Source organism: Alternaria infectoria (assembly GCF_024043175.1).
Source record: "Alternaria infectoria strain BMP 0036 chromosome Unknown scaffold_1, whole genome shotgun sequence".
NCBI lineage: Eukaryota > Fungi > Ascomycota > Dothideomycetes > Pleosporales > Pleosporaceae > Alternaria > Alternaria infectoria.
The window spans coordinates 2,573,900-2,592,730 of record NW_026250690.1 but is presented as its reverse complement, the minus strand read 5'-3'; the positions used below and the strand labels follow the sequence as shown (position 1 = coordinate 2,592,730).

Genomic DNA, 18,831 nt, shown 5'->3' with positions numbered 1-18,831 from the left:
ATGGATATGACTGACCTTGACCTTTCGCTCTCTGCATTTTGTACATGAGAGCAGTTGGCGCGGCTGTTGAGCCTGTTGCTTCTTCCGGTTGGACTCGACCAAGGTCGAGGCCTCGTCTTGCGCGATATGTATATGCGCGCCTACACTTTCAGCCATGGTAGAATCGGATCACTCGGCTAAGTTGTGTTTCGTAATGGCGAATACTGGGTGAGAAGCGATACAAGGACAATTGGCTGTTGATTGAGTATAACAAGTGATCCCATAGACATGGACTGGGGATTCGATAGGCTGTTGGACCTTTGATGATAGAAGCTCCGGGGTACCATTATGTAGGGACGAAATGACAGGCATCATCTAAGGCCAACTGCCGTGATAAGTAAACGAGAAACTGGAGCCTCATTCTTGAATTGGATGTCCGCGAGTCATTGGAAGAAAGATGAACGCTAGTGATAGATATGCTGGGCTTTCACCGAAGTTTGGACTACCGGATTGGTGGTGTTGCATTGCGCTGACGCTAGTCCTCATCAAACGTTGAGGCGCTGTTGTACAAAAGATATCGCCAAGCGGGTTGAAGGGACCGTCGGGGCATTACAGGAAGCTTGACACGGCACACAGATCTGACGCACCTTTTGACGGCCCGAGCCTCTGGGTCTCCTCAAGCGCACGCGCATGCACGACGAACCGGGTTGCTTGCCGTGTTGCTTCCTCATCTCCATAACCGAGCGGAGAACACGATCTTGACACCACAGATCTACACGAATGCTGGCTGTTCGTAGCAAATGCATCAGTGGCTTGGAGTGGCTTGCAGATGCGCGTGCTGGGACGCCTCTGTCGCTCTAGCCTCCCTTGGCCAATTTCCATTGCTTCGGACGTGATTGCTGCGCGCTATCATGATCGTTTCGCAGCACACCATGGTTTTGAATGTGAGGCTGGCAATTTGGGTTCGGGTACGTGATTGAGAGCGATCTACAATGACGGAGCGCCCGTCCCGCGCTGTAGTACAAAAACGCCTCCTCACGCCACTGCGGGACGCCAAGCTATTTGCCTGTCAGACATACAGTCTGCTCGGAAGGAAGTATGATGCTTATCGATAGAATCGAAGTCCCTGCATGATGAACTTACACCATAATTTTGACTCCATGCTCACTCAAAGCGCATCGGGGACTCGATCAAGGAGGCGAATCGGCTTGACATAGATCAACCTCGTAAAAAGGTCGACCCTATCTAGCGCTACTTCCCACTCGTCACCTTCTTTATAGTCACCGCTCAGGACAGCTTGAAGACCGTATTCAGGTATATCGCCAAGGGCGTACCGGCCTGGGCGAACGCGACGAGCCCAGAACTTGAAGGAATCGGGAAGGGCAGCCTCTTTGTATTTGAGGGCACGGTGAATCGCCTGAGCGACCCAAAATCGCGTTGAGTGACGCTTGGCTAGGGTAATGATCCGTTCCCGAGGTGATAGAGTTACAATAGATTCCTGCATTTGTCGTTGCGAGAATGGAAGAGCTTTGTAGCTGGAAGCCTGGGTTCCATCGAACTTCCTACCGGACTGTGTCTCCCATCGCACAGCGGCTTCGATTTGCCAATGTGCAATCATATCAGAAAATCGACGAAGAGGGCTGGTGACCTTGATATAACCAGGGACTCCTATGATTTTGTGTGGCAAGGGTGAAGAATGTGCAACAGCCATGCCAAGTGCTTTGAACCACCGCGCCGTGAGATCGAGTCGTACTTTTCCATGCTCTTCGTAGTGAGCTTGGACGAGCTTTTGTAGCTCTTTTGGATCCAGATCCCCGCTAGGTGGTTCAATAGTGCCTCTGTACATGACGGGGATATGCCTCTCCGTGCACCAAGCCGCCGCAGTTTGACCCGCAAGCATCATCATTTCTTCAACGATGTTCTTGGGCCCGATGGTGAGCTGCATAAAGCCTTCTGGTATCGAGTTCGTCACCTCGATGATCGGGTCTCCTTGTATATATCGTGCCCTATCCAGAGAGGGAGCGTTCCAACTTAGACCTCCCTGAGTGGCGCTTTCAAAAACACGGGCGTTGACGTTCGAACTACCAAATCGAACGCCACCAGCAGCCTTGCGAGCAGCCCATAGGGCTTGAGCTGCAGTATAAAGATCACGCAGTTCCTCGAGTTGACTTGGAGAAACACTCGGCGGCGGCCGCTCCGATCCACGCGGCACCTCTCCGCCGACAACAATCCTTCGGGTGTTCGTAGTACTCTGATCACCCATGAGAGTAGCCAACTCGGACGGTGTGATACTGACGATATTTTGAATGAAGCCGTGCTGGATCTTTGTTTCTAGCTTATTGCCGGCTCCGTCGATGCGAGTACTAAAGGTGATAACCGGGCGGCCACGATCAAGACTAAAGTGGCCTTGACTAGCCCAAGTCGGAAGCATCGGGAAAGATCGCTCCGGTGTATAGACAGACTCGGTCATGTGCGCGGCGAGTCCAGACAGGGTGTGGGTCTTGTCGAAGAATGCTGTTGGATTTGCGACGTGTACGTGGATCCAGAACTCGGAGCTCGCGTCTTTGACCCGTTCAATCGATATGCCATCATCGATCTCCTGGGCGCCGACATCGTCAATGCAATACACGGTGGTCGAACCCCAGTCGCGACGTAGGTTCGCCATTGAATCCCGGAAGTCAGGATTCCTTCTTGTCAGCTCCGCTTTAGTGTTGAGTAACTCCAGATTACGAGACAGACGAACAGTGGGCAGCATCAGCTGCTCGTCATAGATCGATCGATTGTCGTGTGGTGAAATGACGCCAATTTCTTGTAAAAACAACAATCCAGTAGCACGTTTGATGTTGCTTAGGGTATCGTCGGGAGATCCGGTATCGCCAAAGACGTCCGAACCATAGAAACCTGATGCTGAGATCAAGCTCGCACAAGCAGCATGGAGACCAGCCATACCCGTAAACTGACCGGTCAGTACCCATGCTTGTAGGAAATTAATGATCTGCTTGTCAGCACCTGTGAACGGCTCCCCCCAAGTGATGTGCAGATTAGAGGGCTCGTTCTGTGTCGCTGGAGTCTTACTGGGTCCAAGGCCTCCGTAGGTTGGCTCACGTAACTTTCGACTCGCTGAAATAAGCCTGCCGGCCTTTGCCAGGAAGTCTATGATATGAGTGGCACCATCAGTACGGCTTCGCTTGGCTTCCGAAGGGCTATTGACGGAAAGAGCAAGGTATTCTCTGTATTCTCGGATCCACTCGTGAACTGTTTCTACGACCTCGACATCGGTTTTGGGTCGTATAGCGAACATGTTCGTAAGGCGATGGTTACGACCATCGGAACGAAAGCGAAATTCGTTGTGGTTCAAGGCCTTTCGTACTGCTAGTAGCGCTGCTGGCGGTGGTACCCAGTCGGGGGAACCCCGCGCGAGCAGAAACTTCGCAATTTGTGTCAGTGTCATCATACGTGTCCTCGTTTTGTCTGCCAGGATATCATAGGCTGTGTCCAAGACTGGAGCATTCTTTCGGTAGATCTTCTCGGCTTCTTCAGTCATATTCTCAAGACTCGCTATCACAGGAGCAGCAAAGTCTCGCGGGACATGAACCTCACCCTTGGGATTAGCCGCGCCGGGATCCGTGGGTAGGAATGGAATGAGCGGCTGGAGAAGTGCTGGGTCGATGCAACCTTGGATGGCAAAGGAAACCCGACTTATGGTCGAATGCGTCCATCTGCCGTTGACGGAGAAGAACTGACTGTCGTTGTTCAGTTGCTGCACGAACACAGCAAGCACAGGTTCACGACCCGGTTGTGAGAGTTCCACTACGTCGCCAGGCTTCAAGAAGAGCCCAATCGTAATCACTTCTTCTCCCTCGTCTTCCTCAGCAGCATCCCACTCATTCTCTCTGGCGTCTTCGTCGGCCTTGAACGCAGACGACAGCTTCGACAGGCCATTTTGTATGTCTTCACGTTCGGGGTGATTCTCAAACGCCGATAGTACTTCCTCGGTCGGCCCACCAAACTGCTGTTGCCACTGTTCGAGGTATTCGCGGATTGCAACGCCCTCAGGTCGAGGAAGAAGAGACGGTTCTGGAGGCGGTGTGGGGGTGGCGGTATGTGAGGATAGTTGCGAGCGCTGATATGTGTCAGTTTGTGAATGGCATACTGAGCGAGTCACTTACACTGCTAGCGACATGAAGCGCCCGCCTTGGTGTTTGCGGAACTTTCAAAGTAGAAAGCCCGCGTGAAAGTTGTATTTGTCGAGAGGCATTTCGCTGGCTTAGCAATCGCCATTGACACCGCAAGCATACATGGCCCGCTGCCTGCTGAAGTCGAGGATACATGTTGAGGCGAATGGTCGATGATGTCGTCAACACAAAAAGTGCGGCGGAGGCAAGGCGCGCTCGGGTGGTGGTCTGTGCAGACACGCTAATGGCCGCGCGAACTCACATGTTTCTCCGCACACCTCCGTCCATCTTTCCTACACCTCACTCGCCCAAGGTATGTACATCGTCTCCTTCCACTCGACCCCCTTTCATGATGTATTCAAAATTATAGCATGTATTATCCGACCGTCGCTTCGGCGTCAGACTGCGGAGCAAAAATTTTCCTGATTGAATTTTCAATGTTCCCACTTAGGACTTGACGATGTCGCGACACAATTCTGACATGTCTCAACAGGCAGCATGGCACCCGCCAAAACGCCTGCGGGCCAATTCTCGATCCTGTACTTCGCAGCAGCCTCCACCTTCACGGGCAAGACGAGCGAACATCTTCCTGCACCCGTCCGAGCTCGCGATGTCTTTGGCATGCTGGAGGAGCGGTACCCGGGTATTCGTGACAAGGTGCTGAGCAGCTGCGCGATGACGATCAATATGGAGTACGTTGACGTTGGCGAAGATGATGCCGAGGACGCGAACAAGCAGATCGTCGAAGGTGATGAGGTTGCTATTATCCCACCTGTCAGTTCAGGATGAGCTCAACGGGATGGTTTTATGTTATTGATGATGTTATGAACTCTATCTCTTTAATGAACTCATTACAACATTTACGAACTTTGTATTGTATGCGATCACACGTGGTATGACAGATTGCTTATGCTAGAGCCTCGACACAAGTACTGCTGTAATTCCCAATGACGCCTCGTACCATGCCATTGAAGAGCAGAACTAACTCCATGCTTTCTGTAGTATCGTAACAACTACTTGCTCAGAAGTCTACATTACATTCGACTGTTGCAAACCCTTGTCTTTACGATAATGTAGACCGCAGCGCACCTACTTATCTCTGCTGTGTGAGGTGATAGACAAAAACAAAAGTGAATAGCTACGGGCCAAGTTTGGCTTGGCGTACGCACTGACGCCTGAACGCCGAGGTTTCTGTCAACTTTACCCACAGGCGGAAGTTCGGTCACTATACTACCGACGCCGACAGTCATTGAACTTAAGCCTCGAGGTTGACGATTCATGATGTCCGATCCGTTGCTCGATCCTAGACTTTTTGCGAGCGCGTCTTCGGCGCCATCTTCACGGCCTCAGTACGCGTCTGCACCGCAGCAGCAGCAGAACACCGGCCACCCATACTACCTGCCATCTCCGACCGCTCAACACCATGCCCAGCTGTCGCAGCCTGCCCCACTAGGGAACATACTCGATCCCGCCCTTGAGCAGACATCGCCGACCGCACCAGGAACAGAGCACGATGACGACGACCACGACGACCACGACGACGCGCATGAACACGACACACCTGGTTCTGGCAAATCTCCTGCCGACCTCAAGCGCCCACGAGCATGCGATTCATGTCGAGGACTGAAGGTCCGCTGCGACCAAGAGCGACCTGATGTATCATGCAGACGTTGCGCAAAAGCAGGCCGACCTTGCATCACAACACCGCCGACACGGAAGCGCCAGAAGAAGGCCGACAGTAGAGTCGCCGAGCTCGAACGCAAGATCGATGCATTGACAGCCACACTACACGCGCAGAAGTCGGGAGTGCCGGGAGTACCGGAAATGAGGCACCATGGAGGTATACCACAACCCGGCGCCGGCGCCAACGCGATACCCATGCCGGTTGAGGGTCAATATCGTATGGGAACAGTCGAACACGACTGGGCGCAGCCGCCAACGGCCAGATACCCAGACATACCAGCCGGCTATGGTCCGGCACAGAGCTTGCAGAGAGGGCCCGAGCCAAAGCGTAGGAAGATGGACAATGCGCACGCTGTGAGTTGCCTCAATTGTATGTGAAGCCAAAACTAACATTTCAGACGATCCCCGAGGATATGGATGCTATTCATCGCGATCTAGCAGAGCACCCGGAAATGCGACGGACGAGCAAGAACAAGATCCACGCCGACCATTCACACATCAGTGCTTTGATCGACAACCTCATGACACCGGATATCGCGGAGCGGGTTTTCCTTCGTTACGTGAACGAGATTTGTCCACATTTCCCTGCCGTACCCTTCCCTCCTGGTACGACAGCGCGTGAAGTCCGAGAGAAGAAACCGCTTCTTTTCCTCGCTGTCCTGGCTGGATCTTCGCATGGGAGTGCAGAACAACTGGTCTCGCAAGAGGCGCAACGCGAGTTGACCAAGCTCCTTAAAGATCAGCTTGCCGACATCATTTGGCGCAACGGAGAAAAGTCGCTCGAAATTGTTCAGGCATTACACATATCTGTGCTTTGGTATCGGCCGCCTCTTCATTTTGAACAGCACAACTTCTACATGATGGTCAATTGCGCTGCCGTAATGGCTCTTGACCTAGGTCTCGGAAGGAAGGCAACTCCAAATGTCATGAGACTTTCGGTTGGTCCGTTCAAGAGGTACCATCCCAACTCTAGCAGTGTCGAAGCCCGTCGGACTTTCCTTGTGTGTTACTATCTCTGCATGAGTATCACAATGGTTCTGCGACGACCAATTCTGCTCCGCTGGACTAACTACATGGCGGAGAGTGTTCGCATACTGGAGACCTCGCCAGAGGCATTGCCTTCAGACAGACTGCTTTGCCAGCAGGTCAAGATGGCGCACATTGGAGAAAAGATCTCAGTGGAGTTCTGCATGGATGACCCTTCAGTCGAGGTTACCATTTCCGATCCAAAAGTCATATACGCCCTGAAGATTTTTGAGAACGAGCTCAGCTCACTCAGGGAGGAGAATTCCTCTCTGGGTGAAATTGATCGTAGGTTGTAGCGGTCACGATTCATTGCATCTACTGACAGTCGTAGCAACCCTTCGCTTGGCAGAACACGTCACAAACCTATACCTGCATGAGATTGCACTGCACCAAAATCAGGGCTCGGCCGATCTACAACCCCCTTTTGTTTCGGATACGTTGTCGCCCTCTCTACCATCTGGAGTCAAAAAAGATGTACCTGCTGGCCCAGCACACATAGGTGCCCTGGGTGATTGTCTCACTGCTACGCACGGTATCCTAGACACGATCCTAAGTATTGAACTTGACATCCTGCTGACTCTGCCTGTCATTTTCTGTAATATGCCCTGATCTCAACGTAATATATGCGCTAACACAATCCAGGTGTACGAGCCATTTACGCTATTGTTTGCCTCATGAAGATGTGGGTATCAGTCACTAGCTCCGGCGAAGTGGGTAGTATCATCTGCCAGGAAGATCTCAAGATCGAGGCCTATACCGAACAACTAGTCTCCATGTTCAATGCCATTGTCTCCCGCGATGCTCAATCGCCCCATGGAAAGTTCTACTTCGTTGCAAAGCGCCTTCAAGAACGGTTCGCTCACATCAAAGAGGGTGCTGCTGGCGAGCAACAAACGGATCCCGAATACGACTCCACCCGAAACAACAGTCAAACTTCCCGACCCTCCACGCGCCAATCACCTGCAAACCAAACTCCGCTTCACCTTCTCTCGGAAGTCGCAATGGGTAGCAGCAACAATGTCGCTTCTCAGCAACAGCAGCAGCAGCAGACGCAAGCGCAGGCACAGGCGCAATCTCGTTCTCAACAACAAGCTCAGGCCGCTTTACAGGCCCACGCGCAGCATTCTCAGCAAGCCATGCCAAACTGGTATCCTAACATGAACGCACAGCCTACTCCAGATATGATGGGTCTTGGTGCACAACAACCATTCGACATCAACTTCGATTTCACCCAATTCGATCTAGGCACAGGCTCGGACGCAGATCTGTCAGCACTGTTCATCCCGGACTCAATGGCAATGTGGGGTTACCCTGCCGATCCCAACATGCAGGGTGGTTACAATGGATACTGAGGTGCGTTGCAGTCTACATACGCGCAAAAAAATATACAGTTGCAACTTTGGGGTGTAATGTAGACTTCTGGGTCATTGTATTGTATCGTATGTAAAATCACTATACAGGTAGAAGTACAAAAGCGTGTAGCACTACAAGACATACTATACTGGGCGCAAACGATTTACTCAAGCATGAATCCATTGTTCTCAGCCCCCAATACCGCCCTTACAGTACATCCTGCCGCGCCATGTATCTTGTATCATCACTCCAACTTGAAGCCAGTCTTTCTCAAGAACGCCTCCACCCCCGTCAACTCCCCCTTGACCTGCTCCTTCGCCCACTGAACGGCCTCCTTCTGCCCCTTGCCATAATACCCATACTCCCTGTTCAACACGAACATCTCATACAACTGCTCCCGGAACGTCTCCGGGAAAAATCCCTTGACTACCTCATCTGGAAGCTGAACATGCTTGACCGTCTTCCCCGTCACCTTGCTCATGATCTCGGCGACCTCGTCCGGCGTATACAACGCCTCTGCTGCAGCAAAGAATTTGCCTGCGTACTTGTCTGGTTCAGCAAGGATAGCCCCAACCCATTTCCCCGTTTCGGTGATGTCGATGTACGGTACAGGGGTGTCGCCCGGCAAGATATCCCCCAACACGAACGTCCCATCATTCGCAGGAGAAGGACGTGGCTTCATCATGCCCTCGAAATTCTGCATGAAAGACGCTGGAGCAAAGAACGCGCTTTGCACAGGCAAACCGCGGATATACTCTTCGATCTCAGCTTTATCGTCAAAGTGCTCTACGTTCTTCAACTTTCCATTACTGATCTTGAACGGGTGCGACATGGAGCTGAAGATGATATATTTAACACCCTGCTTGATGGCTTCGCTGCATACGGCGCGTGCTTGGCGTGTTTCGATTTCGCGCGTGAAGCCGGTGTATTGCGTTGTTGTTATGAGGAAGACGTGCGTGCAGCCTGCTAGGGCAGATGGGAGCGTCGTGGGGTCGTCCATGTCGGCTGCGGACAGCTCCGCACCGAGAGACTGTAGCTCTTGCATCTTGGGGGAGGTGGTAGAGCGCGAGAGGGCGCGGACGTTGTACAAGGCTGATAGGGAGGGGTCGGTGAGGATGGTGCGGGCGACAGAGTTGCCTTGGTTGCCTGTGGCACCGAAGACGGCGATTTTAGACTTGGACATCTTGGGGGTTTGGTGTTTGGTGAGGATGTGAACGATGTCGTTATTGGATTTGAGTGTCGTTGAGGAAGTGATGAGACAGTGATAGTATGTTGGTAGATATACAAAAGTTGATGATCACCTAACTTATATACCTCTGAGCTGCTCTGATCTATCACATCCATCAGTAATCCTAGTCGGGCCGCGTCTTGAACCAAGCCACGCATTTGCAGCCTTCATAGAGATTCCGGGTGTAGTCATCGGACTTTACGCTTTAAAACCATCTGAAGTTTTTCGACATTGGGAATCTTCAATACGGCAAAGGCCCGTTTTGTAGTACGACTGGGCCGGTACATCGAGCCAATGGTATCGCCTGTTTACAATGTCTTAGATGTAAGGCAGCCGACGCGAGTGTTGTTGATGCTGGTGTCGTGAAGACGGTGATCGGAGATGCTAAGTTCTCCGATCCGGCTCCGAGCTAGCGCATTTCGAGCTCTTAACTCCACTAAACACCATGCCCAGACCTCCCAGCTTCGTCTTTCCACATCGCGCAGTTCGTCCTGAGCACCAGCGGACAAACTCCGTACCTATGACGCCAAGTTATCTTTCACTCTAGTCCGCTTGCAGGTCCCGACGAGGACCTGGCCGTGAAAACGACCAACTGCCCGTCCTTCATTACGTCATGCGTCTTTGTTCAAACCTGGTCAAATTAAGTGAAGGACACACTTTCCTTCATTACCTAGGTATGATACGAGTTGTAACGGCGAAGATGAACTCAGCCACCAAGATGATGCGACGGATCGAATCAATGGGTCCGGGCAAATCCTCCTGGGCCAACGACCGCTCACTAACGCAACAGCAATGGACATGCATATCCCCAATTACTCAACATTGCCATGGACGCGTCGGCAAAAAGCAAAAGTCCATTCAGATCCTCCATTTGTGTCGAAGTCTAGCTCTCGCCTGACACATCATGCCGGCCTTCCCAACACGACTGGATTCGTACCTTGTGCATAAGACAGGGCAACCTCTCCAACTTCACGGTAAGGATGTCGGCGATCAAATCCTACAGATCAGATTTCATGAAGATATGATGGCCCCTGCCAAATGTTCTCATGCAGTCCGTCTCGATTTGTAAAAGGGGGTTGAGAAGGGATTACTCAGACAAGCATGGTCTCTAACACCTCAACTCTTTCCTAGGTTGGACATTACGACTTAACCTACGCGAGCACCCCAAAACCTTGCAGACCACCAACAATCCAATAAAACCTCGTCGCCCCATTCTTCGGTTGCCGTCAAATGGGGTTGTACCCGCTGGTTCCCTTCGGGTTTGGCGACCGCTGCAGGCAGGAGACTGGAAGGAAATCCCTTTGCATCGGCATCGTGGTTCATCACACTACACTAACACGAACTGGACTATCCCTTGGATGCTCGCTATCATTCATAAACAATGGCTATTCACCAAGATGATTATGGTCGGTGTGGTTCTGTTGGCCGCTTGCGCGATTGTCACGACTCGATTGCGACACCGGAACGAAATCCACAATTCTACATTCACCTTGTTCCTTCTCCCGTCTATATGAGTTCAGCGCATACTTCAAAGTCTCGCTTTTCTTCCACGCTCACTGCAACTTCTCAACTAATTCTAGATCACCCCGACCGACTCCATTGAAGTTCCCGGTTGCGAGACTCACCTCAAGCAATCACATCATGAGTCGCCAGATCGTCGTTGCATCATGCTCGCTTGCTCAGTGGGCTCTGGATTGGGAGGGCAATTCTACCCGTATCAAGCAGAGCATCCGCGAAGCGAAAGCCAAGGGTGCTACATTGCGCGCTGGACCAGAACTGGAAGTAAGTTATCGTTTTGTTTATATCATTTTGCAAATGCTTTTCCACGCCTGAGACACTTCTATGATCATGCACACCTCGAAATTATGCTATCCATCGGAAATTTGTGTTTCACAAGCCTACCTACATATTAGGCGTTGAGCACATTTGCTCTACCATCGTTCCCGCTAACGAAACTAGATCTGTGGGTACGGCTGTCATGATCACTTCTACGAGGACGAACTATACGCCAATTGCTGGGAAGCACTCATTGGTATCCTCACGGATGAGTGTTGCGACAACATGCTGGTGGACATTGGTATGCCAATCAAGCATCACAATCTCCGATACATCTGGTAAGTACACTAGTTCATTGCTCCGATAACCTGCTTACAACCTGTCAGCAGAGTGATGGCATACAACGGCAGAATTGTCTCGATACGTCCGAAAACGACTCTGATGACTGACGGCAACTACAATGAGTCGAGGTGGTTTACCGCTTGGGATCCCACTATTCCACCCGAAGCATTTCCCCTACCAGACTTCATTGCGGACATGCAGGGCACCAGCGTGGTTCCTTTCGGCAGTGCTCTGCTCTCCACCTCAGGCGCGTGTGTTGGCGCCATTACATCCGACGAGTTGATTGGACTCGAAGATTTGCTTCCGACAGCCTTGAGCTCGACAAGCGCTGATATCCTGACGGTCTCTGCAGCCAATCACTTCAGTGTCGGGAACTTCGACTCCTTGGTATCTTCACTGCAGAATGTCAGCAAAGACATTGGTGGAGTCATCCTCTACTCGAATCAGCATGGCTGCGATGGCGATCAAAGCTACTACGACGGTGGCCCGATGATCTTGGTGAACGGAGAAATAGTTTCTCAAGGCCCAAGGTTCTCGGTCCATGATATCGAGGTGGTAACCGCCGTCGTCGATCTGGAAGAGGTTGAATCGTATCGGGCGAAACAAGCAGTCTCGGAGCCCCTCGATGACCTGACTACGCCCTGTGTAGACGTGGAATGTAGTTTGTATCGTTTTGAGCTTGCCAGCCTCCGCCCGGATCACCACCACCCGATTGCTCGGGGCCCAAGCTTCCACACATTGGAAGAAGAGATCGCCATGGGACCTGCCTGTTATCTCTGGGTAAGTTGCGACCGTACGAACTGGATGCGAGACATACGCTGACTTAGTATCTTCATCTGTGTAGCATTACCTCCGCCGCAGCGAATGTGTCGGCTTTCTAGCGCCACTCAGTGGCGGAATCGACTCGTGCTCAACATCAGTGATGGTGTTGAGTATGTGCTATCTGGTTTTTGACGCGCTTCAAGACGGGAATGGGGTCGCATCAGACATCCAGCGCATCACAGGATCCAACGATTGGCTGCCCAAGACACCTCAAGAGCTTTGCAACCGCATCCTGCACACTGTGTACATGGGCATGTCAGAATGCTCGTCCGAAGAGACACGTTCACGAGCTCAGCGTCTGGCAGACGGCATGGGCGCCCACCACATCAGCATGTCCATCGATACCGTATACCGAGCCGAGCGAGATCTACTCCCTCAGTACACAGGCTTCACACCCGATTTCCGAGGCTCTTCAGCGGAGAACCTAGCACTCCAAAACCTGCAAGCACGTATCCGCTCAACCACAGCCTACTATCTCGCCCGCACTCTGCCCGTCATCCGCAGCTGCCCCGGCGGAGGCGGCCTTCTCGTTCTGAGCTCCGTTAACGTGGAAGAGTCCCTCAGGGGCAACTTAACAAAGCACGATTGCAGCTCCGCAGACCTCAGCCCCATCGGCAGTATCTCCAAGATCCAACTCCGATCCTTCATCCGCTGGGCACGTACCGCTTTCACCCTACCAATCTTAGACGAGTTCCTCGACGCAATTCCCCGCGCTGAACTCGAGCCCGCTAGTTTCGGTTCATGCGACGACAAGGAAAACGGCATGACGCACCAAGAGCTTTTCGTCTTTGCCAAGCTGCGCAGTGAAGAGCGACTGGGGCCGTTCGACATGTTCCAGCGTCTGCTGTGTGACTGGCAGGACAGGAAGAGTGCAAGGGAAGTCGGCGATCTGGTAAAGCGGTTCTGGACTTTCTACGGCAACAACAGGCATAAGATGGCGGCTGTGACTCCAGCGGTTCACGCAGCGGGATATAGTCCTGATAACAGGTTCGATCAAAGACCCATGTTGTATCCACGGTTTGAGCATAGTTGGGCGTTCAAGCGGATCGATGGGGTGGTAGATGAGCTGGAGCGTAGAGTCAAGATGGAAGAAGATGAGGAGATACGTTTTGGGGAAGTGGGGTTTGAAGAGGAACCGCGCGTAAAGGCAAGGCTGTAGACATGGATTCTAGACGATGAGGATTGGTTAGATGGAGGGTCTTACATTGTACTTAATCATCTTTATACATGGATTTGTTATCCTACTCGACCCACCTCCCCCTCTCAACGTCCAATTGTACACCCTCCTCCTTCAGTGCTCCCTCAAGCGCACCGTGCCCCTTCCACCCATGCCCAATTCTCCCCGTACTGCTCAATCTCCCCAAGTCCTTTCCGCTTTTCCTCCTGAAATAGGCTTTCTGGTCTTCCGTCGGCCCTTTCTTCTTCCACTGCCCTGTCTTTTTGTTGAACTGATATCCGTTGTACCAATCCTCTGTCAGAGCATCCGATCCATATTCCTCCAGCAGCAGTTCCTCATACGCATATGGGACTTTCACGTTTACGCCCTCGAGGGTGGATTGGCGGAGGGGAAAGATTTGGGTGTTGAGGTAGGCGTGGGTGTCTTTGACATAGAGTAATGTTTCGTCGTCGAAGGCGTCAGGGTCGGATTCGTGGGCTGAAGGGTGGGTGCTGGAGTAGGGAGAGTTGGCGATGGAATTCTGTTCCGAGGCGGGTGCGACGTGGAGTGTCGTGATGTCGATGTACAGCCCGTTGTTTACATCAATCCAGCGTATGTCGATGTGGTTGTATATGTCTGACGTAGATTTGTTGGTGTAGTTCGGGTTTACCTCTAGGAGGTATTTCTTGCCCTCTTTCCTAATGTCTTCTTCCCAGGCGAGGCGCTTCGAGCGCGTCTCCGCGTCTTCATTCTGGTGCTCCAAACCGTGCAGGATTCCTGTCTGCTTGACCTGACCCTCCTCGTTGTCTGGTGCAAGTTCAAGCCCCAGCTCTCGAGCGTTGAACTGATGAATTGTCATGTTCCACCATGTACCCAATTCTCGTGCGCCGTCCTCTTCTACGAGGAAATCCAAGTCTTTATCCCACGGCATCAAGCTTCTGCCCCACCACCATCCCAGCAGACATCCATGCATTATCCAAGTTTGTACTCCAATCCTCTCCATCGTGTCCGTGTACGCCTTCAACATAAGCCTGAGATGCCATATACGTTCTTGGAAGGGCACCTCGGAGGATGCGAAACGTCCATCGTAGTGGCTGTTGAATGTGGATTCGTAAAAGTATTTGGTCGGCGCGTGCGCGTAGGTATGCCCGTTGGAAAAGGAGTTGACCAGGGGCGTGAGGCCGCGGAATGAGCGGAAAGGTGTGCTGCGGCGTTCGAGAGGGAGCGAGGTGCCGAGATGTAGGAAGTGCGTGAGCAGAACCCAAAGTTCTACAGGGAGTCTCATCGTGACTGGGGCCTTGTCGGTATGAAGCGCATTGTTCTACCGTCTCGTTATCGCGGTTCGGGGTATTGTCGATCCAATGTCGATGACGCTATAGTGGGAAAAGATGCATGTAGCCAAAGTGAAGCATAACAGCGCAATCGCAGAAGGGCCAAACGAGGTTTACCGACGAGACGATGGAGAGAGGGTCGCAACAACCCGTTATCGTGTTTCTACATGGCGAGCGCAGGAGCCGAATTCGATGATGGGCCGACGCGCAGAGCCAAGGACGATCAAGCACGCGCCAAGACCTCTCACTCGCCCACGCTGCCGGCCTCGTTGTTCTAGCCCGCATGGATTTTCTGAGCCTAATCGGCTAGCGTGTCATTCACAGCTGCTGTGAATGTGGAGCTCGTTGAAGCCGATTGCGCGTTCGCAGTCTCGTTGTTACTAAAGGCGGCTACTCAAGCTGCATCCTGTGTCGTATGGTGTCGTTGCTATCTGAGGCTAAGGGAGTGCAAGTGCGGGCCAGCCACGTGAAAACGAAGTCTGGCAGGCTAGAGTACGCGTCCTCTAGGCCGGCACCGCACGTGCGATGCCGCATCGTAACCACACTTCTCGCTAGATATGGCGTACGAGACATTGATCGAAACACGTCTTTTCGGCGCTGGCAGTAGCATGGCACAGGATCCTCGTACAAAAACTTGATTGTGTTATCACGCGCTATCAACCCAGTCGATCATCCCCGCTCTACCACTCAATGATGTGCAGGCACGATCCGACGCGCTATTAGCTGGCGAAAGTGCGCTTCGGTCCGCCAAGAGACTCGGGTCCAGAGGAGAAAGACTCAATTATTCTGTTATGGTAACGCTAATGTACGATCTTGAGAGCTGCATAAGGGTATGAAGCTTAAAGTCAACTACGTCGTCATCACGGTCGATCAATATGTTCAGGTATCAAGGTATATGCGGGGTAAATGGTGAGTAACTGCCCACAAGTGTAGTTCACGAGATGAGGACCATACTATGTGATTATCTGTATTGCATTTCATAGTTCTACAACCACAACAAGTGACCAGCTTTAGGTTGGTTTACACCATAGGAATAAGTACCCAAGCACAAGTTTCCCGTCATCTACACATATCCACATGCGGCACCTCCAAACGTCCTGGTGAAGCTGGGCAAGGAAGAGACAATCTCGACCTCAGACCAGCCTGCCAACAATTTGATAGGGTTCCATCGCTCAGATCCAAACAAGCCCACTGAAAGAACGGACGCCGTTGAGTACGGCCAATTACACTTTCCACCGCTTTTGTTCGTGTGAAGTAAGTATACATTGAGAAAAATAAGACAATCCGGTGCTCGTGTACGCAATGCCGGAGAGACGAAATGGAAAGACAAGCTAAGAACTGTGTGTTCATTCATAAGTAAAAACGCCGTGATACGCCGCCCGATGTTGAAACGCCACAATGGGAGAGTGAGCGCTGAATATGCGAAAGTCAGAAAATGAGGGAAGGAGAATCTATCAACAAGCACGTCTGCGGCGCCGGCAAACAGAGCGACAAACAAGGAAACCCAGAAAGCCAGCAATTAAAGGGGTATATTTGCGAAGCGTGGAAAGTCACTCAGATCCTTTTTCGTATTTGACGGGGTGGAAGAGCGTGTTGCGCATGCATAACCGGCCGGTGCCGGCTTCCTCTTCCTGTGGGCCACCCTTGTCGTTCTCGCGAGAGCCGAGCCACCTTCGCCACCACTCGGATGAGAAGCCAGCATTGTAGTAAAAGCTGTTGCCGAGCTGGTTGTGCTCACCCCAGCCGAAAACGCTGTCGGTCGGCTTAGGGGGCTTGTTGAAGGTGCCATCGAGGGCTTCGAGTGGCCAGTTGTGATCAAAGTACACGGGGTGTGCAGCATAGACGGCCTTCAGACCGTGGTGGAAAGCGACTGTTGGAGGCCACATTTCAGGGAACATGTGGTGCTTCATGAGGTATGTTTCGCGATGCATAAGATCCAATAGCCGTTTCGACAGACGCGAGACAGTAATGATAGCGCATCTCCGCGGGGGTTCCGGGAGCTCGAGATCGTAACCTGTGACATCGTCACGGAAAACCCAGTTGGTCTTGGCCGGATCGAAGATTGGGTTAAATGTGATGATGTCGGCATCCTCGCCAACACCCCACTCATAGTTGTCTTGCGAGTACGAGTGTGGAGGCTCGGTCTCGGGAGGGCTAGGAAGCATGCCGGTGTTTTCGAATTTGGGTGGGCCCCAGACAGGCTTCTCGTCGCTGTTGTAGAGCTCCTCCTCAACCATCTCGGTGAAGTTCTTCCAGGATCCGTGAAGCTCAGGAATGTAGTAGCGAGACGATCGCTCCCACAAACCTTTGCGGGGCTGCTTCTTGGCCCACTCGCCAATCTTGTTGTGGAACTCGTAGTAGTGACCGCTGAGACGGAGGTCCATCTCCCAGTTCCAGTAGAAGTCGTACTCTGGACGAGCTTGCGCGAACCATTGCATTGCGAAGTGGGCGCTGCGGTAGACAGAGTGTACGGGGGCCTTGGCGTGGTTGTAGACGTTGTTGGGGAACGGCTCTGGGTAGTACATGCGCATCTGCTGCTCGGACCAGAGGGTCGCCATGCCCCAGAACTCTTTGGGTAGGTTGTCTTCGATGACCTTTTGGTAGATCTCTTCCGAGGACCAGATAGGGAGGCTATCGTCCTTGACGTGGAGGAGGAAGTGTACATCGTACTCGCCTCCAGACTTCAGCGCGAGCTCGTTGATCATAGCGCGCAGAGTGAGAATCTGGTAGTCGCTGTACTTGTAGCCGGTCCAGGTACGGAGAACGTAGGCGTGGCGTGGCACCTTCTTCTTGGCGGGTGCTGTCTCTTCGGCGGTGATGTTCTTCTTGAAGCGGTGGGCGTTCTTCTCGCGGCATCGCTTCATGGCGGACGCCCAGTTCACCTTGCGGTAGTCGACCTTCTTCTCGTAGCTCCAGAGCTTGTCGGCACCGCCCTTCTCAGACTTGCCGTCCATGTCAAGGCCGCCCTCGTCGCGAGAGTACGAGTAGCCGTAGGGGCCGAGACGACCGAAGCGCTCGAAACACTTCTTGTCGTCAAAGCCAATCTCCTCGTATGAACCGAAGAAGGGCGCAGTCATGTTTTGAGGGATGCCGGGGTAAGCGTAGATGTCGGGGAGGTCAATCTTCTCTTCCTCGTCGAGGTAGCAGGTCTTGACTTCATCGTGCTCCTTGAGGTACTCGGGCGAGTCAAACTTGTATGGGTCGAATGGCTGTAGCTCCAGTGGCGGCTCCTTGTCCTCCTTGGACATGTGCGGCCACTTGGGCTTGATGTTGTCTTCCGGGTTGGGGCTTTGCGAGTACTTGACAAAGTCCTGCTCTGACACCCAGTCGCCGTAGGGAACAAGCGTACGAACGCCGTTGAAGAAGCCATTTAACCTGACCAGTTAGCGTGCGAAGGGTTGAGATGTGACTGGATGCTTACCGAGGGTAGTGTTCCCAATGGTACTGTTTCCGCTCATCGCCTGTCCGTTGCTGTGCGTTCCACCTGTGTCTCCTGTAGATACCCGTGCCGAGCATCGAGGCCAGCAGCACTATCGTCACGGCGAGAGTGATGAGACGCGCGAACGAGAGTCGTGGGCGCTGGAGGCGGTTGGCCCAGGCGGGCTGGCGGTACTTGTTGCCCCATGACTTGCTGCTGAAGAGCGGCAGCGGTGACGAGGCCTGGCTGTCCTGGCCGGGCACCTTTTCGTAGTTGAAGCGCGTTCGGATGAACAGCTTGCCGGGATTGAATCGCGAGGCCATTGTCGAGATTGTGTGTGCGGATGTGCTGAGCAGCGTGTGGGTTGCCTATCGCATCTGCGGCGAGGCTGCGCAAAGGAGGTCGCTCGGCAAGTCGGGATGCAGGTGCGTGGTGTCAACTCGGCCGCGCGAGTGAGGTCGAGAGCAAAGCAGGCACGACACTTGGGACGACAGCGGAGAGTGAAACGAGTGACTGTCCTGGAGACGGAGGCAGGATTCTGG

The 18,831-nt window shown here is 52.7% G+C and overlaps 7 protein-coding genes across 7 annotated transcripts; 3 read left to right on the top strand and 4 right to left on the bottom strand.

Moving 5' to 3' along the window:
* Positions 1-1,147: 1,147 nt before the first annotated feature.
* Positions 1,148-4,275, bottom strand: J4E92_000878 (uncharacterized protein; the record flags this gene model as incomplete). Its single annotated transcript, XM_051492292.1, has 2 exons — positions 1,148-4,102; positions 4,267-4,275. 2 exons carry the CDS (start codon positions 4,273-4,275, stop codon positions 1,148-1,150), a joined length of 2,964 nt encoding a protein of 987 aa, XP_051357804.1.
* Positions 4,276-4,503: 228 nt separating this feature from the next.
* On the top strand, positions 4,504-4,943 carry J4E92_000877 (uncharacterized protein; the record flags this gene model as incomplete). Its single annotated transcript, XM_051492291.1, has 2 exons — positions 4,504-4,508; positions 4,652-4,943. 2 exons carry the CDS (start codon positions 4,504-4,506, stop codon positions 4,941-4,943), a joined length of 297 nt encoding a protein of 98 aa, XP_051357803.1.
* A 492-nt stretch (positions 4,944-5,435) lies between these two features.
* On the top strand, positions 5,436-8,215 carry J4E92_000876 (uncharacterized protein; the record flags this gene model as incomplete). Its single annotated transcript, XM_051492290.1, has 3 exons — positions 5,436-6,191; positions 6,236-7,148; positions 7,506-8,215. 3 exons carry the CDS (start codon positions 5,436-5,438, stop codon positions 8,213-8,215), a joined length of 2,379 nt encoding a protein of 792 aa, XP_051357802.1.
* A 245-nt stretch (positions 8,216-8,460) lies between these two features.
* J4E92_000875 (uncharacterized protein) lies at positions 8,461-9,399 on the bottom strand (the record flags this gene model as incomplete). Its single annotated transcript, XM_051492289.1, has 1 exon — positions 8,461-9,399. One exon carries the CDS (start codon positions 9,397-9,399, stop codon positions 8,461-8,463), a length of 939 nt encoding a protein of 312 aa, XP_051357801.1.
* Positions 9,400-11,085: 1,686 nt separating this feature from the next.
* On the top strand, positions 11,086-13,543 carry J4E92_000874 (uncharacterized protein; the record flags this gene model as incomplete). Its single annotated transcript, XM_051492288.1, has 4 exons — positions 11,086-11,226; positions 11,404-11,521; positions 11,744-12,342; positions 12,557-13,543. 4 exons carry the CDS (start codon positions 11,086-11,088, stop codon positions 13,541-13,543), a joined length of 1,845 nt encoding a protein of 614 aa, XP_051357800.1.
* Positions 13,544-13,625: 82 nt separating this feature from the next.
* Positions 13,626-14,825, bottom strand: J4E92_000873 (uncharacterized protein; the record flags this gene model as incomplete). Its single annotated transcript, XM_051492287.1, has 1 exon — positions 13,626-14,825. One exon carries the CDS (start codon positions 14,823-14,825, stop codon positions 13,626-13,628), a length of 1,200 nt encoding a protein of 399 aa, XP_051357799.1.
* Positions 14,826-16,421: 1,596 nt separating this feature from the next.
* J4E92_000872 (uncharacterized protein) lies at positions 16,422-18,612 on the bottom strand (the record flags this gene model as incomplete). The annotated part of the gene is made up of 2 exons (XM_051492286.1): positions 16,422-18,246; positions 18,293-18,612. The coding sequence occupies 2 exons, from the start codon at positions 18,610-18,612 to the stop codon at positions 16,422-16,424; spliced, it is 2,145 nt and encodes a 714-aa protein (XP_051357798.1).
* Positions 18,613-18,831: the final 219 nt, after the last annotated feature.